General features: G+C 38.2%; 1 protein-coding gene across 18 annotated transcripts; it reads right to left on the bottom strand.

Annotated features, from left to right (window-relative positions):
• Positions 1-4521: 4521 nt before the first annotated feature.
• Positions 4522-18777, bottom strand: LOC137731141 (E3 ubiquitin-protein ligase COP1). Of its 18 annotated transcripts, none has more exons than XM_068470235.2 (15): positions 18603-18777; positions 18293-18400; positions 17689-18094; positions 17527-17604; positions 17291-17446; positions 16896-17198; positions 16241-16398; positions 16060-16125; positions 15850-15928; positions 6847-7002; positions 6641-6739; positions 5896-6000; positions 5398-5577; positions 5094-5204; positions 4522-5012 (listed from the first exon to the last, which is right to left on the bottom strand). In XM_068470235.2, the coding sequence occupies exons 3-15, from the start codon at positions 18001-18003 to the stop codon at positions 4842-4844; spliced, it is 1977 nt and encodes a 658-aa protein (XP_068326336.2). In that variant the 5' UTR covers positions 18004-18094; positions 18293-18400; positions 18603-18777; the 3' UTR covers positions 4522-4841. The 18 variants fall into 18 exon arrangements, with proteins under 18 accessions (XP_068326336.2, XP_068326344.2, XP_088543222.1 ...); XM_068470243.2 differs by having other exon boundaries at positions 17689-18076; positions 18293-18394; XM_088687096.1 differs by having other exon boundaries at positions 18297-18394.
• Between the last annotated feature and the right edge of the window lie 448 nt (positions 18778-19225).

Here is a 19225-nt window from a genome sequence, read left to right as displayed (position 1 = left end):
CTTCAAGAATACGCTAAAAGAATATTTCGTACGTCTCACTATATGTTGGTCAACAAAAGTCAATACCCTCGCCTTTAGGTCATTTTCGTAAATTCACATTTTTAAGATTTATAAAACGTAAAATTAGGGACGGGTTGTCACATTGGGATTCGGGAGCATATTAAAAAAAATGCAATGATGGTGATTGTTTAGTAAGTAAAGAATTTGTTTGTTGCAAACAAAGCAAAAAGAGGGTGGATGTTAATCTCAAACCCTATCGACAAGGTTGGAAGGGAGGTGCTAGATGTGACTGTAAGGCGAAAATTGCATTGTATAAAGGAATTAGCCATGAAAAGTTTGTTGTAGTAGTTTTTAACGAATGACACTACCACCTTATGGAAAGTGCCTCACACTTATTTAGATCTCATCACTCAGTTTCGGAGGCAAAGAAGACAATGATTGGAAATGTGTGCATGCAAATATTTTCATTAGTAAACAAGTGGGTCTATTGGAGGTGCAAAGTGGAGGAATTGAAAATATTGGTTGCACCCCCCAAGGATATGTATAATGCTAAAGAGTAACTGCAAGCTCATTTAATCGGGCATGATGCGAGATTGCTCAAAGAGCATTTTGAGGATGAGAGAGAGAAAAATGAGTCATTCTATTTCAAGAAGGAGATTGAGGAAGGCAGAACACTTGACAATTTCTTTTGGGTAGATTCTAATTCACGACATTGTTTGGTCATTTTGGTGATGTGATTGTGTTTGAGACCACGTTCAACACCAATGTTTACGAGATGATTTTTCTCATTTGTTAAGAGTTAATAGCTAAGTCAAACCACAATATTAGGTTGTACATTCCTGAAAAATGAAAAGACCGAGAGCTTTGAGTGGTTGTTTGAAGAATTCATTAAATCTATAACGAGTGAGCATTCGAAAATCATAGTTATAGATCAAGATGGAGCCACAGCAAAGGCGATAGGCAGCAAACTAACAAATTTTCATTTGTACTGCATATGGCATATTATAAACAAATTCAATGACAAGGGTTGGGTTTAGGGCATTTTCAAGGATTTGCATGAGTGTATGCGGGATGTTGAAAATAAAAAAGAATTTTAGGCAAGATGGAAGGGGTTGGTAGAACTACATGAATTGGTTGATAAATCTTGGATTGAGGAACACTTTTGACTTGCCGCATGCTTTTTCTGCCTAAATGTGCATAGGAATCACTCCTTGGTTTAATTAATCATTTGTTTCAATCGAGCCCTTGCACCGCAACTTAGGAAGTAGTGGTTGGTGACCATAACGATGAAAACTATACCCCTCTTATGTAGCTTTGCACCCCCAATAGAAGCTTAAACATCCAGAAGGCCAAACAAGAAGCCCAATACGACGGTGGAAGCCACGGCCGCCTCCCAAAAGATCAACGGGAACTTACTATTATCGAATCCCACTTCTGCATCAACCACCTTCATATCGCCCCCAACTGTCATCTCTTTTCCCCATCCCTCTCTAAGTTTTCGTTTTCGTTTTTCTATTTCTACAATTTATGGGGAAAATTTAGAGAGAATGAAAAGCAAGGAGCTCCTTTTCTCTTCTTTCTTCTCTCTCCTCTGCTATTTTATTATTGTTTTGGAAAGAGAGAGGAGGAGGAAGAGAGACAAAAACGAAAGAAGGATATTCGCTAGTGTCCTAATATTACGAGTTATATGCAAATTGAAATACGATGTTAAATACAATTAGGATAATAATACTTGCATCTCCAAGTAGGAACACACATCTCATTTCTTGAATAATAATATTTAGGCTAAATTGAATTAATGATTCGCATGGTGATAAGGTAATTGGAAGATAGTCCTATGCTAAAAAAAATTAGGATTTAAACCCTGAAGTCCGTTAGGATTGAAACCCAAAATTAACATTTATGTCAACTCTCTGTTAATCCATTCAGCCTTCATAACCAAAAGGGATGTGACTACTTTAAATAACAAACTTATCACAACCAATTTTCTTATATAACACAATTTTCGGCTTGCAATCACTTCTAGTATCTCCCCTTCTACCTTTTTTTTATTTTTTTATTTTATTTTTTTTTGGGATTAGCATCCATCCTATTTTTTCCTTGTTTGCAACAAACAAATTCTTTCTTACCAAACAATTAACATCACTACACTTTTTATTACTATACTCCCGAATCGCAAACCCAACTGCAAGTGCATAATTATTGTAAACAATATACCCTTCGTCTAACGAATCAGACTCTATTTTCAATTTGAGTTTCAACTCATCGTCTATATTTGGTACCACAAATACAACCCTCCATGCAGCAAATTGATCTCCTGCATCTACATCTTTTGCTTCCTTGATGATTTCGTCTATTTCTAACTCATCCCTCATCGAATTATGTGAAGTCTGGACTTTTAGGTTTGGCTTTGCTTATCAACATTGTAATTGTACCACATGCTCAATCTTGCTTTAGACTATTCTTTGATTATGGGTTACTGTTGCTAGGAATAAACGTTCAAGGTTATGGCACATCTCACTTCAAAAGGTTTGGTCATGCATGTGCATTTCATGTTTAAATTCCTGTTACTTCCTGACTAGCTTAGTTGTCTCATCAGTTTCGGGCACCAATTTCCAGCTGCTGGGCACACAATTTAAGGTCTGCCCGCATAGGCTTTTTGATAGCTTTTTGTTGATGGTCAAATCTCAGCCCTTGATCGTTTCTGATCAGTTTGTAGTTCGAGAAGTGTCCTTGGTAGGTGAAAAACAAACTGATGCTTTTGGGGTTAAGATCCCCAGCTAAGGTTCTTTGATTTTGGGGGTTTCCAGGTACATTTCTATCTAGAGAGAAGTTTGAGAGAAAGCATTTATGCTTCTACCTTCTTCTTCCTCCCCATTTATGAGACCCTAGCTGCAAAACCAAGTTCACGCATTAAACACCAAATCATTGCATATTAGGGCTGCATTGTTTTAAGGTTTTGCAATAAGTTCTTGGTCTAGATTTAAGTATTAAATCCTTCGTAGACCATGCATTTGGATTCACATTAGGTTCTTCCTTCAACTATTTGACTGGAGAATATGACTGGTTGTTTGAATCTAGATTTTTGTAAGCATATCATAACATTATAGCATTTGTTCGTGTTGATCTCAGTGCCACAAGGTGAAGAGTTTAGGAGGAGCTGCCATCTTGGGAAGACTGGAGATGACTCCATTTCCGTGCCTTAAAGTGAAGAGCACAAGAGGAGATGCCACTTCGTGAAGATTGAAGGAATCCTTCTCGTGTAAGGCAATGTTGCACAAAGGTAAAACTACTTCGTAGACCAGGTCCATGAATTGGGCTTTGCGTGTTACTTTGTAAGAATCTTGTTTACACTAGTCGAGAGTCCCTAGTTTTTTAACCCAGAGGTGGGTATGTCCGGCTAAAAATATCTTGTGTCCAAAGTTATTTATATTGTGTCACATATCTCACGCACATATACATGCTACATGTATCACTTGAATATTTAATTGGTATATGCTCACAACATGCTCACTTGAAACATTAATAACTTCAAATGAACTGAGGCCTTTCTGACTAGGATAGTTTTTGGTATTTGAAATTGGTTATTGAATCTTTGATTTATTGACTAACAAATCTATCTTAGTTGACTAGCGGCCTTAACTAGTCAGTCCAGCAGATTATAATTTTTATATACATGATATTCTGCCTGGTGCTAATTTTAAATTACAATTCAATAACTACCTGTTACAAATCTATACAACTTACCACAACTCATCACAAAATTATGGATTAAAACCCAAATTATAAATATCTTACAAATGTACCCAAAGTTGGTTTTTAGAACCAAAATAGAACGGAATGGAAGTGAAACGTACAGCCTGCAACACTTCGATCAATTGACTGAACTAGTTGCCGTCAAAGTGAACGCGACGACGACAACACTCTAATCACAGTTTCTTCACACAATGTCTTCGCATATGTGGGATTTGGATGAACTCAAGCCATAAAACTGCCCTTCACAATCTGCGTTTCTTCGGAGGTTGTGGACGAACCACCCTTGTCAACTCCAATTCATACTGAGCTTCAATCCACCTGAAATCGAGCACTCATACCCTTCACCAGTTCCCTCTGTGTCTCTCTTTCCCGCAAATACAACCCTCAATTCTCCCTCTTTCTTTGACAAAGCTACATGCAGTGAACCAAAAAAAAAAAAAAAGATATATGGTTACCGAGTCACAATCGAAATGGAGCTTCAATCCACCTCAATTCGACTACTCACACCAGCTTCCTCTCAATAAACCCTTAGCTTTCCCTCTCTCTGACAAAAACACACCCAGCGAAAAAAAAAGAAAGAATTACACTGGGTCACAAAGACTCGGCTCTACGCGCGAGCTCAACAACTCACAACCGTTAGATTCCCATCCACACTGAAGGTGCGCACCTTAAAAACACCCACGGTATTAGCTTTTGTTTGCTTAATCAACCTAACTACAACACGAAATCATATGATAAAATAAAATAATAAAAATTACACTGAAGTTCAAAAAACTAGATTTTTACTGCACTTGTACATGAATCTGTTGAGGACGAAGAAATCTGTAGAACTCAAGAAAGGAGGGGCACACAGGCTCATAATACACAAGGACACTCGGTAATCAATGATATTATTGCTATATATTTTCACTTTCTTTGGCACATTTAGTATCTTCTGTATAACAAATAATAAAACTTTCCACTGACATTGCATCTCAACTCAATCCTAGCATTTACACGTCAACATCGGAATATCGCTTACAAACAATCGCAGCAACAACTTTCTTCCTCGTGAATCCTTCTTTTAGTTTCCATTTAGTTGTTGTCTATGCCGCAAGAACCAACACTTTAATGGTTCCTTGACTGTTTGCAGTTAGCATGGTAGGGCTATCACTCTTCCAACATACAGCACTGATGAAGTACGACCCCGCATCATCCTCTGTGTCATCCAAATCAGGCGACCCAAATTTATGCCAAGTCACAGGTTTAGAGATCTCCTGACAAATTATACCGGAAACTTTTAGTTAATCACAAGTTAACAAAATGCAGGAATGGCGTATTTTTTGAATGCCACTAACCTTATGATACACAAACACTTCATTTGTTTCGCTGCCACACGCAATGTACTCACTGTTTACGGTAAGACCTACAAAGTTCTTCTCATTTGTGTGACCTTTAAAAGTACGAACCTTCAAACAAAACACAGATGAAGAGTACAACTTAGTTAATCGATAAATAAGTTTCATAACATGATGTCAACAAGTCCATTCTATTCTCATTTTCTCAATTAGTTTTATTTTCCGTGTAGATTAGAGCATATAATAACTCGTTAACCATATTAAGTGTACCAAAGTCAGTTTTCTTCAAGGCATAATCACTTACTGGAATATTATCCCTCACATTCCATAACCTCAACGTGCTATCAGTGGATGCAGAGGCAAGCTCATAGTTTGACAAGAATTTTACATAAGAAACAGTTTTCCCATGCCCAGTGAACACGTGGAGTGGTTCGCTCGGATTTCTTAAATCATAGTAGTGGATGTGATGGTCTGCTGAACCAACCTGGAAAAGCCAGAAGGAGGAAAAGGTTTCAGCTTTATTTTATGGTAAATAACAGGACATATCATGTATGACTTTTTATACACGACATACCCCACCCATAATGGGATGTCGAAGAAAAACTCAACAGATGTGTGCATGCACACATTAGCGTATGTACATGTAAGTCCAGTGCATTGCTCAAGCACAGTATATTACTGCAAATTAAGTGAGCAAAGCACAAGGTTGCACTCAAATCATCTAAGAACTAAAAAAGATCAAACAATGAAGCAGATAGCGTGCCATAACTTTTCTCCAATATTGGCAATGAAAGGTGCATACCGCAATGAAGTTGCTAGATCCCGGATTATACTTGACGGAACATATGTTGGCTTTCATGTCAATATCAATAACACTAGCTTCCTGCCTTGTGCACCAAAGTTTTACCTGAATTTTATACAAAGAATAGAGGATGTGGTTAGTTTATAATGCACACTTCCTCGAGCATCGAAAAAGAAGAAAGCAAATGTACGTGTCACTCAAAATTGCTCACTTAAATTCTGACGGTCGGATGGTAAGAATATTGTAGTCATGTTAGCCTGAACCAAGCCAATTTTAACGCAAGCATACAACTATTGTTTTAACATTGTTATAAAAAATTATTTACTGGTACTTTTAAAAGTTAAAACATCGGAAACAGTTCCACAACCAAGGGACACATCAACATTGTACACACACAACACATCAATTTAGCCTCCTGTATATAGTGAATAAATTAGATCCTAGCATACATCAACTATTTTGTAAGAGTAAACCAACCAAGGCAACCTTAGGACAAGCATGGCAAATATAGCATTTTGCCTAAACCCGAAAGTCACTTGCAACAATAATTACTACCATACTAAAATATAGTATTTTGCCCCTTTTGGGTGTTCTCAGAAATTTCTTACTAACGATTTTATAAGCAAAAAATGGTGCACATAGAATAATACTTCTTTGCTTATCCAAAAAGAGAGAGGTACTACATTTCCAGTCACATAATCATAATAAAATACTTGGTTCAAGATTATAAAGATTTTCGGAGTACCTTACAATCATCACTACCAGATACAAGCATCGTGGGGTCTATGCATGAAAAATCAACACTCCAAGCACGTTTTTCATGCTCTTCATATTCCATGACACTCTGTCAAAAAAGTTTAAGCATGAGCAAAAAAAACTGAAAGTAATGCAACAAGTATAAAAATTCAAATCACGCATGACAAATCTATCAGAATAAGTAAAATCATATACCTGCCGAGTATTTACATCCCAAACTGTTACTATTCCTTCATAGTCAGTACTGGCTATATGGTTTTTAGTAAACTTGTTCCAGCTCAAGCAACTAAGTTTTGAACGTGTAGGCATCTCCACAACAGGACAGTGCATGTCAACTGGATCATTCAGAACCTGGGAAGAAGTATCATACAATTAATATCAAAATTTCCAAAAGCCTATAAACAGTAGTCAATGAGATATCAATTGAATGGCTGTTTTCGTTTGATGTATTCAATCCGATGCAAAGAAATAAAGAGGGGCTTATGAGAAGCTAAACGGGGGTGTGAAATCACCTCCCTTAACTAAACTTAAAGTTAAATGGGGGCTAACATTGATCTGATGTCACAGGTTAAGTTGATACAAGTACCTCCTTCAACCCAACTCAAGTAAAATTTAGATATTTGGAAGGACATTTTTACGTTTGTTTATCTATATTATTAAGGCAGAAGGCCTTGTGGTTAGATTTTCAGAAAGTACCTAAACTGTCCTTTGATTATAGTGAATTGAAAAGACAAAAAATTCATAAGATGGGGACAATATAGTAAAAAACCAAGAAACAAAACAGAGAAAGGAAAAGCAAACACAAGTCCGCCACGCAGTGCAGACGTCTAAACTGAGGATGGAAAAACGAGAATGTGTAAATGGAAACAGTTTCGCAAAAGTAGAGAAATAAAATCCAAACTGCTTGGTGAAAACTGCAGATTGTCCAACCTTGAAAGAATATTGTTTTTGGCAATCGAAATTGTCAAAGCTCCAAGAATTTGCGAAGGTATTTCACTGCTTTGTTAGGTATTTGATCAGGTTCATTGCTTTGATTTTGCCATTTTGGGAATGGATCATTGTCGCCTCTTCCACTTCAGAACAAGCTCTCCAAGCCTCCATATCCCAAAAACTCAAGCAGAAATTCGACTTTTTGGTTTGATTCTTCGCTCAATTTTATTGGGTTGTTCAATTTTAGCTTTCTCTTTTATCAGCAATTCAATGTTATTTCTTCGTAATTGGTATATACTTAATTTTAACGTGATGAAGTTATGTTGTTTCAATTAGAGAGAGGGGAAGACAATGACATTTTTGTTGTCGAACAATCCCACCATGTAAATGCCGCATTATGCCATTGGTTGAGGTTGTTTATAATAGGGCAAATGACAAGTCATCTACTGTAGTTACTGTTAAGTAGTATGATAAAGCTAAATGTATTCAGTTATGTTAGTTACTGTAATTAGTTAAGATAGTTGAGGGTATTCTTGTAATTAGACTAAGGCAGCTAAGGCTATATATATTCACATCTGTGTAACTGATTATTCTATTCAATACAATCAGAAAACTTACAGAGGAAGTTTTCTGTTTCTATATGGTATCACGCCATTCTGCTTCCCAGCACTGATCTTCTCTTCCGCTCGACAAATCGATCGTTTCTTGATCGTTTCTCTCTGATTCTTTGCTTTTTTGTCTTCGATCTCTCTTGAATCTTGATCTCTTCAAGATATGGCTGCTCAATTTGACTCACCACCCACTGGATCGTCTTCTCCGATCATCTCTCCTTCGATCCAAAACCCTAATTCTTCCTCTAATCCCAGTCCTTTGAACTCGTATACCTCTCTTACGATTCACAACATTGGCAGTATGGTGCCGATCAAGCTAAAACGATCTAACTATCTGCCATGGCGAGCACTGTTTGCTCCCATTTTCCGCCGCTACAAACTTCTTGGTATCATTGATGGCACTGAGATCTGTCCTTCGCCCTTCCTGCCAGATCGCTCGATGAACCCTGCCTTTGAGGATTGGTATGAAAAGGATCAAAATCTTTTGATTTGGCTTAATTCTACCCTCTCCGAAGAAATCATTCCGTTCACAGTTGGTGTTTCTTCTTCTCGCGAGCTCTGGGTAAAGCTTGAACAGCGCTTTGGTGGTGTTTCGGAGGCTCATATTCACCAATTGCGATCGCGGCTCCAGTCAATTCAGAAAGGCTCTCAATCCATCTCTGATTATCTGCAACAAATCAAGGAAATTGCTGATTCCTTGCAAGCTGCTGGTGCCTCAGTGTTCGATCGTGACCTAATTGCTGCTACACTTCATGGATTGCCTGATGATTTCGAATTGTATTGAATAGAATAATCAGTTACACAGATGTGAATATATATAGCCTTAGCTGCCTTAGTCTAATTACAAGAATACCCTCAACTATCTTAACTAATTACAGTAACTAACATAACTGAATACATTTAGCTTTATCATACTACTTAACAGTAACTACAGTAGATGACTTGTCATTTGCCCTATTACACCCCCTCAAGCTAAAAGAGGAATCAGTGAGGATTCCAATTGGAAGCTTGGAACAGAGAAAAGAGAACCTGTTCTTGGACAAAGATTTGGTGTGAAGATCAGCCAATTGGTCTTCACTACAAACATATTGAACTTTGATGAGATTTGCAAGAACCAACTCTCGGATATAGTGATAGTCAATCTCAACATGCTTGGTTCGAGCATGAAAAATAGGATTAGAGGCTAAAGAGATTGCAGAAATATTATCACACCATAGGGTAGGTAGAGTAGGAAGAGGGAAATGAAGATCTTTGAGAATTTTGCAAACCCAAGTGAGTTCTGCTGCAGTATGAGCTAAAGAACGATATTCAGCTTCTGTAGAGGAACGAGCAACAGTGCTTTGTTTCTTTGCACTCCAGCTGATGAGATTAGAGCCAAGAAAAACACAATATCCACTGGTAGACCGCCTGTCAAAAGTGCAGCCAGCCCAATCAGCATCAGAGTAAGCTGAAAGGGCGAGGGTACCTTTAGTAAACCATAACCCATGAGACAGAGAACCTTTAAGAAATCTGAGAACCCTTTTTGCTGCTTGAAGGTGTTGTTCTCGTGGAGCATGCATAAACTGATAGATCTGATTAACAGCAAATGCAAGATCCGGGCGAGTCCAAGTGAGATATTGTAGTCCACCAACTATGGAACGATATTCAGTGGGATTGGATAAGAGAGGCCCACTGTGGTCCAGCTTTTGAGACCCGAGAGGAGTGCAACAAGGTTTGGCACCTTCCATATTTGTTTTCTTGAGGAGGTCAAGTAAGTACTTAGTTTGATGAAGAAAGAGGCCATTGGAAGACCTGTGAACTTCCAATCCCAAGAAATAGTGTAAAGGGCCAAGATCTTTCACTGGAAACAGATTACTAAGTTGCTGGATAAAATGTTGACAGAGTTGAGAATCAAGGCCAGTGACTAGGATATCATCCACATAAACAAGAACAATGACTTGTTGAGGACCAGGAAGGACAAACAAGGAAGCATCAGATTGGGATTGGTGAAACCCAAGAGTATGAAGGGCGTGAAACAACTTATCAAACCAAGCTCGAGGAGCTTGTTTAAGACCATATAAGGATTTCTTCAGCTTGCAAACAAAATGGGAAGAATTGGAATCAATAAAACCTGGGGGCTGTTGCATGTAAACATCCTCCTTTAAGTCACCATGAAGAAAGGCATTGCTAATGTCTAACTGATTCAAGAACCAATTAAATTGGACAGCAAGTGCAAGAAGAATTCGAATGGTAACTGGTTTTGCAACAGGACTGAAGGTTTCTTGAAAATCAACCCCTTCTTGCTGATGAAATCCTTTTGCCACCAATCGGGCTTTGTGTTTGTCAAGAGTGCCATCAGGATTTTTCTTAACCCGGAAAACCCATTTACAACCAACTACATTTTGAGAAGGATGAGGAGGAACAAGAGACCATGTTCCTGCGGAGATTAAAGCATTATATTCAGCTTGCATGGCAGCTCTCCAGTGAGCATGCTTTGATGCTTGCAGATAGGTACTAGGAACAAGGTCAAGATCAACAGGGAGTGGATGTTTGGTTGCTGAATAAGCGCGAGACATGTTTAGTCCAGCCTTAGATCTTGTAATCATAGGATGTGTATTCGCAGAAAGTGGTGGATGACTTGTCTGAAGAGGCACAAGAGAGGAATTACTGAGAGAGACAGAACTGGATGAACTAGAAGAAGGATCCACTAACTGAGTGCATGAAGGAACTGCAGGTGGAGGTGGAGGTGGAGGGGCAGAAGGACATGATGAGTCTGAAGAGGTATTAGGTGTAGGAGAACTTGAGACATAGTTGCGGAAGTGAAGATCCAAGGATGGAGAATAGGCTGAAGAAGAAGTCTCTGAAGTTGAACTGTTACTCAGCAGGGACTTGAATGGATAAGAGTGTTCATCAAACACAACATGTCGAGAGATGTAGATCCTGTTGGTCACAGGATCAAGACACCTATAGCCTTTATGTTGTAGACTATACCCCAAAAACACACAACTTTTGCTTTTAGCATCCAGTTTGCTAGGAATGTAAGGCTTAAGCCAAGGATAACATTGACAGCCAAAAACTTTCAGTTTAGAGTAATCTGGATGTTGCTTGAAGAGAAGTTCCCAAGGAGACTGTGTAAGACCAGAAATAGGAAGCCTATTAATAAGATAGATGGCAGTGGAGAAGGCTTCAACCCAAAACACTTGAGGAACATGAGAGGCAACAAGTAATGTTCGAGCTGTCTCAACAAGATGGCGATGCTTCCTCTCTGCACAACCATTTTGTTCAGGAGTATGTGGACAACTAAATTGATGTAAGATGCCATGTGTTCGAAGAAAAGAAGCAAGGGAGTGACTGGTGAATTCACCCCCTGAATCTGAGCGCAGAATCTTGATTTTATTGCCACTGAAATTTTCTACATAGCTTTTGAAAGTAACAAATGTAGAAAATACATCAGATTTGGACTTCAATGGAAAAAACCAACTATATTTGCTAAAGTCATCAACAAGAAGTAGGTATACCTATTAGTTTTGGTTAGTAAGGGATTTAAGGTTGTGCCCCATTAGCCATTATGCCATTTACAGGTGCATGTTCTAATTTTTGGTGTTTCAAGAATGTTTTTCTCTGTGTGCAATCATCAGGGATTGAACAAAGAGGTATTGATTTGATGATGGTTATTTGTTTTTGGTCTTTTAGACCAAAGAGTATGTAGACTAAATTTGTAGACAAAATTTTCCAATTAAATGTTGTGTCACTAATAAGAAATAAGCACATTAATCAACACTTAAGTATCAAGTCATTTCGTTTATAAAATTTTGCCGGCAAATTTAGTCTCACTAGCATTACCTTTGGACGAAAACAACAACAACAAAGCCTTATCCCACTAAGTGGGAGGTTGGTGGTATGAATTCTAGAACGCCACTAAGCTCAATTTTGCTCCAAGTCTTCAGTTAGTTCCAAGTATTCCATGTCTTTTCTTAAAGTATCTTTTCCAAGTCTCCCTATGTTTTTCTTTACCTCTTTTGCCCCAAGCCTCTATCTGGTAATCACATTTTCTAGCCAAAGTATTTGTAAGTTTTCGTTTCACATGTCTAAACCACCTTAATCGATTTTCTTTAATCTATCTTCTACTGTGGCCACTCTTACTCTACCTCAGATATCTACGTTTTCAATCCTATCCTTTTTCGTGTGCCCACACCAATGTATTAAAAGGCAGGGGCGTGGCTGAGGCGTCCAATGGATAGCCCAGCCTAGGCGCGAGACGTGAGGCATGAGGCGAAGCCTCACGGAACCTAAAATTTTAATATATATTATATATAAAGTATATTTATAACAATATAATACTTTGTAAAAGCAAATATAACCATAACTAAATCAAAGATAATATCATCTTCTTTATTACTAAGCCTAGTTGTACTTGGAAACTCTGTCATATAGTCTCAAAATGTTATAATTATTTATTTTATTGTAAGCAATTATAGAGAACTTCAAGGAAATTAAGGATGAATGGTCACAATTATAGGAAAATTTAAAGTAAAATACAAGTTGAATGTTGGAATTATAAGTAATTTAAAAGGAAATAAAGGCTGAGTGGAGTAGTATAAGGTATGTAAAATGATATAAAGCAATAATTATGGGAATTTAAAGGAAAATAAAGGGTTGAGTGGAGTATTTATAGGGTATTTAAGATGAAATAAAGGCTCAGTGGAGCAATTATTATGGAAATTTATGGGATTTGGAGAGAGAAAGTCTATCCTTCTTTGTTTAAACTTGAACGGCAGAAAACATTTCCAAAACCTGGATTTTGAAGAAAAAAATGCCCAGATGAATGCCCCGGATGCCCTGAGGTGCGCCTCCACTGCCCAAACATGCTCTGGTGAAGCCTTCCGCCCACTCCCTCAAAACAGAGGCGAGAACACTGACGCCCAACCTCAGATGCCGCCTAGGTGCGTCTTGAGAGGAGCCTTTTAAAACATTGGTCCACACATCCAACAAAGCATTCTCATCTTCACTACACTTATTTTTTGCACATGCTTGACCGCCCAATATTTTGTGTCATAAAGCATTACTTGCCAAATTGTTCCTTGAGCTTTAGTGGCATACCACAATCGCACAACACACTTGATGCACTCTTCCACTTCGTCCATCCATCTTGTATTCTATGATTGAGATCTTCATTCAATTCTCTGTTCTTTTGCAAGATTGATCCAAGATAACGAAAGAGTTCACTCTTTGGTACTTCCTGATCTTCGATCCTCACCCCTATCTCATTTGTATCCCCATTCTCACTGAACTTGCACTCCATATACTATGTCTTTGACCTACTTAGGCGAAGACTTTTAAATTCCAACACTTCATGCCAAAGGTTAAGCTTCACATTCACTCCTTCCTGTGTTTTATCTATCATCAGCATATTATCTGCGAAAAGTATACACCAAGGGATATCATCTTGAATATATCTCGTTAACTCATCCATTACCAATGAAATGGACTTAAAGTTGAGCCTTGTGCAACCTAAGCCTTCAGTTTGTTCTTCATGAGTTCTTACTACAGTCCTTGCTCCATCATACATATCCTTTATTGCTTAAATATATGCTACTCGTACTCCTTTCTTACTCTAGAATGCTCCAAAAAAAATTCTCTAGAGACCCTATCGTACGCTTTTTCCAAATCTACAACGATGATTTTCAAATCCTTTTGCATATCCTTATATCGATCCCTTGATGTCCATACAAGATAGAATTCTTCCATAATTCCTGGCATAAGCCCGAATTGATTGGCTGAGACCCATGTCTCTTACCTTAGTCTATGCTCAATTACTCTCTCCTAGAGCTTCATTGTTGACTCATTAAACTAACACCTATAGTTCATGCAATTTTGTATATTGCCGTATTCTTGTAGATAGGCACTAAAGTGCTTTTTTTGACGAGTAATTGTGGTTAATTATGTTCCCTTGATACATGTTTTATTCAACTATACTGTGACAACTTATCTGTTTGTGTTGACAGAAGGGCGCATGACGCACTCAAACCTATCTAATCACAACCAATCATTTGGAAGAAATTAGAAACTTAAGGAATTTGTCAGGCTTTCATCCCGAAGTTGCTGGGAAGCAAATGTTTTTGTTGCCAAATTTGAAAAGCCTTGGAATGTAATGTCAATTGTTGCTTCTTCAAAGTTCACCTAATAGATTTAATTGTAATATAATAATATTGTATTTAAGATGCTTGCAAGCAGTGGTGAAGTGATTTATTTGTTTTAGGACTTTGTTTCTCAAACTTTTTTGCTTGTGTTATATCGAATATCAAAAAATCTTTTGGTGACTCAGCCTTTAGACTCGAGCGCATTTCAAAACAATTTCTGTCAACCAAAGTTATAGGTTAAAGTCTCTTGACGAAAACCAATAATAAGGTTTGTTCAATCTCTTTTATACATTATTCAATTATATATATACCATGATTAAATATAAGATTCACTAGTTTTCTTTGTAAAATCCGCATAACAGGCGCAAGAATAATATTTTGTTGAGTCTTTGTGCATGATTAAAAGCTTGTATGTTGCGCATAGCACCTAATTGAAAAAATGCCTCTTGCGCATGCGTCAGCGCGTGCTGAGAGACTAGAGGCTAGTAACTTATAAAGTAAATCAGTCTACTTAAACTTCAAGAATCTACTCGGGCCGAAAAAGAAAATGATTATTTTGCGTATCTCTAACCTTTTGTGTTCACATCTCTTAGTTTCAATCCTATGAATGCTTTACACATTTAAGTTGAAGACCAGGAGCCTGGAAATCTACATTATCATTAGGTAAACTGTACAGCTGCATGTGAATTTTCTAATTCAATTGGGAGAGAAAATAAGCTTTGTTTAATAGGGACTGGACACTAGCTTGAATTTGACGTAGGGATTGGAGAGTGACATGGGACTAAAAAAATGAAAAGCAAACCTACTGCATGAGACATCCTATTTGAAGAGAGATGGCAGATTCCCACAGGCTTGTGTTCGTGGTTTCATACAGGTTCTTCATACAAAAAACCATTTTCTCTTCTGTCACATGGTTCTAATCTTTCAGCTAAGGCTAAGAGAACGTCTTAGTCTGATCTATACTTTTAATGCTCAGTACTAATTAATATTCATATTTGATGTTTGAGTTCTCTTTTAATGCATGGACAATACTTTTGAGTTTTATGAGCTTAATCATAGACTAGGGAAATTCTTTTATCAGAAAAATGGAAGTAGGAGCATATGGAATTTTGGTATAAGGATTTTGCGTCTGGCACCAACAAATATTCTTCATACTCCCGGAAAAAAAAAATATGATAGATTTTTTGCAAAACCATACATGAATGTTTATTATTTATGTAATTTTCTTTAAATTGGCTAATTGTTCAATGGTTAATCTAAGTCTATTTGTTCAACTGTACCGAGTAAAATCAACTTTTGTATTGAGTCAATACTCTATTGTTATATTAGAGGAAGGCATTCAAACAATCAAAAAATAAAGCAATTTGTCTTTGTTGAAAATATCTTAAAACCCTTTCTTTTAGTAGTTGACTAGGCAATGCACTCAAGAAACCAAAAGTATCTGAACACCCTTTCTTTTAGAAGTTGACAATACTGACTGTCGACAGAAAAATAATGTTGCTGGAAGGGTAAAAACAATCTTAAAATCAAAATCATACCGAAGAGAAGTCAAAAACTTTTATGCACCGTGAAACTCCAGCAGTAGCAAATAACTCGTAATCACAATCAAATTCAATGCTGCAATGAATGTGAACAACTGTATGAGGTTAACAATACCAGTAACAACTTCTCCAGAACATAGTTCATCTATAATGAATCAAGACATTTAATTCTGAAAGTTAGACATGATATGCAACATAACTAATCACCTGGATACTATATTGGCTGAGTGAAATAGATCCCCATGCCTAAGTTCAGCCATGACCCTCATTCGACTGTTTCATAGCAAACAAAACAGAATGGTGATTATAGTAAATAAAACTGTATATCTGAATGTTGACCCAAACAAAAAGTAAATTTCTGTAAGGGATCCAATATCTGATATCATACCTGTACTGTGTTAATGTAGTGAGCACTGTTTGAAAATCAGCAAGACCTGCAGTATAACCTTCTCTCTGTATTACACTTTTGTCCCGTTCTTGCTGGGAGTACGGTTGGTTCGCCATCTGACACCGCTTTCGCAGGTAACACTCTTGAAGTTCATCAAACTACAGCCAGGGATGGAATGAGAACAAACCAAGACAACCATAAAAATGAGGAGGGTCTAGCTTACCTTAAATTCAATTAACTTGATCGGTACAGGCGTTGGCAGTCCAAAAAAAATTCATTCTCTACTCCAATGAAAAAAAATAAGGTAGGGAGGGGTGCGGAGTGACTATTTTGGAGTTCTAATAACAATTACCCAAAAATAAACGTAAACTCAACTAAAGTCCAGAAACCCCATAACCAAAACCCAGTGTAAGTATTGATTTCATGCCAAATTGACAGAGAGCTATATTAATGCATTTGTAGAGTACAATTGAGGTGGCTTTTGTTGAGGAGCAAATGAGAAACAGGTTTGGAATGATTGAGGGGGTTGCCCATATTAACCACCATCTAATGTCTAAATAATAGCAATGATCCCCCGGGACAAGTGTATTCATCATAAGATAGAAGCACATAAAGTGCAAAAATAGTCTATAATCATTACAGGACTGTCACTGACCTGTGCATGGACCCGCTTTTTTCTGGCTATGGCAAGACCAGTTTGAGTTAGAAACTGGGAGTCTGATGCACTTAAAGCATCCCTTCTCGGAAGATTCCAAGATGACATCCCTCCTCGTCCACTAAGCGCACCGGTGTTGTTATCTGGAGAGGAATGCCATTGCTTTCTTGCCCCAGAAATAGAATCATCTGCTCCAAGCATCCGCAGCTTGACAGAGTATCTGTCCCTGGCACGGTACAAGTCCATTCTGCATCTCTCTACTGCACCTATGTCCTCTTTGATAAATTGGAGATGGGTTTGCACCTGCAATATAAAATCAATTGAATTAGTAACAGATACCATTTAATTCAGTTCAATCAAATATTTCAAATAACGCCAAGAGTATACAAAGAAACCTCACTAAGCTCGTCAACTTTTTGCTTCCTTAGGCAATTCAAGAAGTCAAGCAATATTTGCATATTTCTCTCCGCCTCTTCTTGTTCCATTTTCCTCTTCTTCTCTGCTAGGAGTGCCAACAGGGTGTCTAGTTCCTTGATTGACACTTCACATCCCTATCACAGCACAACACCACATTCAGACAGCAAACGACAATTCATATGTTATTTTACTTGACTCGTACAGCCAGACTCACCTGCTGCAATGCCTGGCGAAAATGCTCTACAGGAGATGCACTTTTGGAAATTTGACGTGCGGAAGTCTTCTTCAGAAGCTACAGTACATGGCATATAACAGTAAGCTGCAGTTCCAAGTATATCATTTTTCATCTTGAAGGAGTGGGAATTTGAGAGGAAACCTTGTCCAGCAAAAAATTAGGGAACAATTGTTTGGCACTGAGGAACTGGGCGCAGCAAGGGCAGTCGCTCTTGTTGCGGAGGTGGGTGATGATGCACATGTAGCAGAAGCTATGACCACACGCTGTGAGGAAGGCGTCCTTTATCATCTGCATACAAATTGGGCATAACAAGTCCTTGTCTACCTCTGCCAGTTCTTTCTCATGCACCAGACGACCAACGTGACCGCTGCCTGGATCTGCCAAATCCGTGACGCTTGACGCCTTTGGATCTGGTTTCACCGCCGGGACTAGAGCCCCAGTCGAGCACTCCTCCATTCTTTCTCTCTCTAAACCTTTGCTTGAGCCCCGGTTGACCACTACTCCCCTCTCCGGGGAATAGATATCAAAACTGTTACATATATTTCTTCTGTCAACTCAGAAACAAGCAAGCACATGTATTACACATGAGAATTTAAGCATGCTTATAAGTTATAAAATCAAGCACCCGGAACTCGAACATAAAAGCCCCCACCCCAGTAACCCAGTTCCCCAGTTGCAGAGTACCAAACATATTCACACAAAAAATTAAAAAAATTAAAATAAAAATTTGAGTGCTTGAAAGTACCAACCGACCAGTGGTGCAACCTGCAAGCAAGAATAATCTTAAACAAGGAAGGAATGCCTCTCCTTCCGCCCTTGTCTTCAATATCCAATCAAATTGGGTGCACTGCAGCTTCAAACAAGTAAACCCATTCAAATCAATGCAAAATTGCAAACTAAAAAGCCAAAAACATCAACAATTATTCTAAAATCAACAAAAATGGAATATCAAATTAGTTGAGGGAAAACAGCAAAAGCATCAACAACCCAAATGAAAGCCAAACAAATAATCCAGAAGAAAACTGAATCGGTAGAGGGAGAGGGAGAGAGCTTACAATTTGAGGGACCGGTTGGTTGAAGAAGGTGAATCAGATTGAGGAGGTTCGCAGCGCGAAGGGAAGGGAAGAAGATTTGAGAGAGAGAGAGAGGTTAATTTTGTTCGTGAGCTTGATGGGCAATGTCAGTCTGTAACACAAAAATAAGAAGTGCACCATCAACCACGTGTACCCACAACTAGCATTCTTTTGCCTTTCAGCCGATGCCCGTCATTTGGGCTGGGCTTTCTATTGCTGCAACTTCGGCCATCTTCAGCCCAAGGGGGATTAGAAGGATAAATTAATATTTTAATAAATAATGCATGGTTATAGGTTAAATATGGACGTTTGAAAATGGTTATTTAGAGTTTAGTTATAAATTATTTGAATTCCCACCTTGTCGGAAAGTGGCCCAATTAGATTTGTGTTAGTAAAGGAACAATTAGATAAAGGAGTGAGGAAGGAGGGCAATAGCCAATCAGAGAAAGGGAGAGAAGCTCCCAACTTCTCCTTCCCGTGCACAACCCAAAACCACATTTGCGACCTTTCATTTTCTAAGGTTGATTCCAGCCAACTCCGATGGAGTTTTTCGACGCCACCACCACCATCTTGAAGCTCTCATTCCCCTCTACGAAACCCAACCA

This window comes from Pyrus communis, chromosome 16, assembly GCF_041283825.1.
Source record: "Pyrus communis isolate YQ-2024b chromosome 16, ASM4128382v1, whole genome shotgun sequence".
Classification (NCBI taxonomy): Eukaryota; Viridiplantae; Streptophyta; class Magnoliopsida; order Rosales; family Rosaceae; genus Pyrus; species Pyrus communis.
The sequence above is the reverse complement of the archived record's forward strand: the minus strand, read 5'-3'. Positions and strand labels throughout refer to the sequence as shown.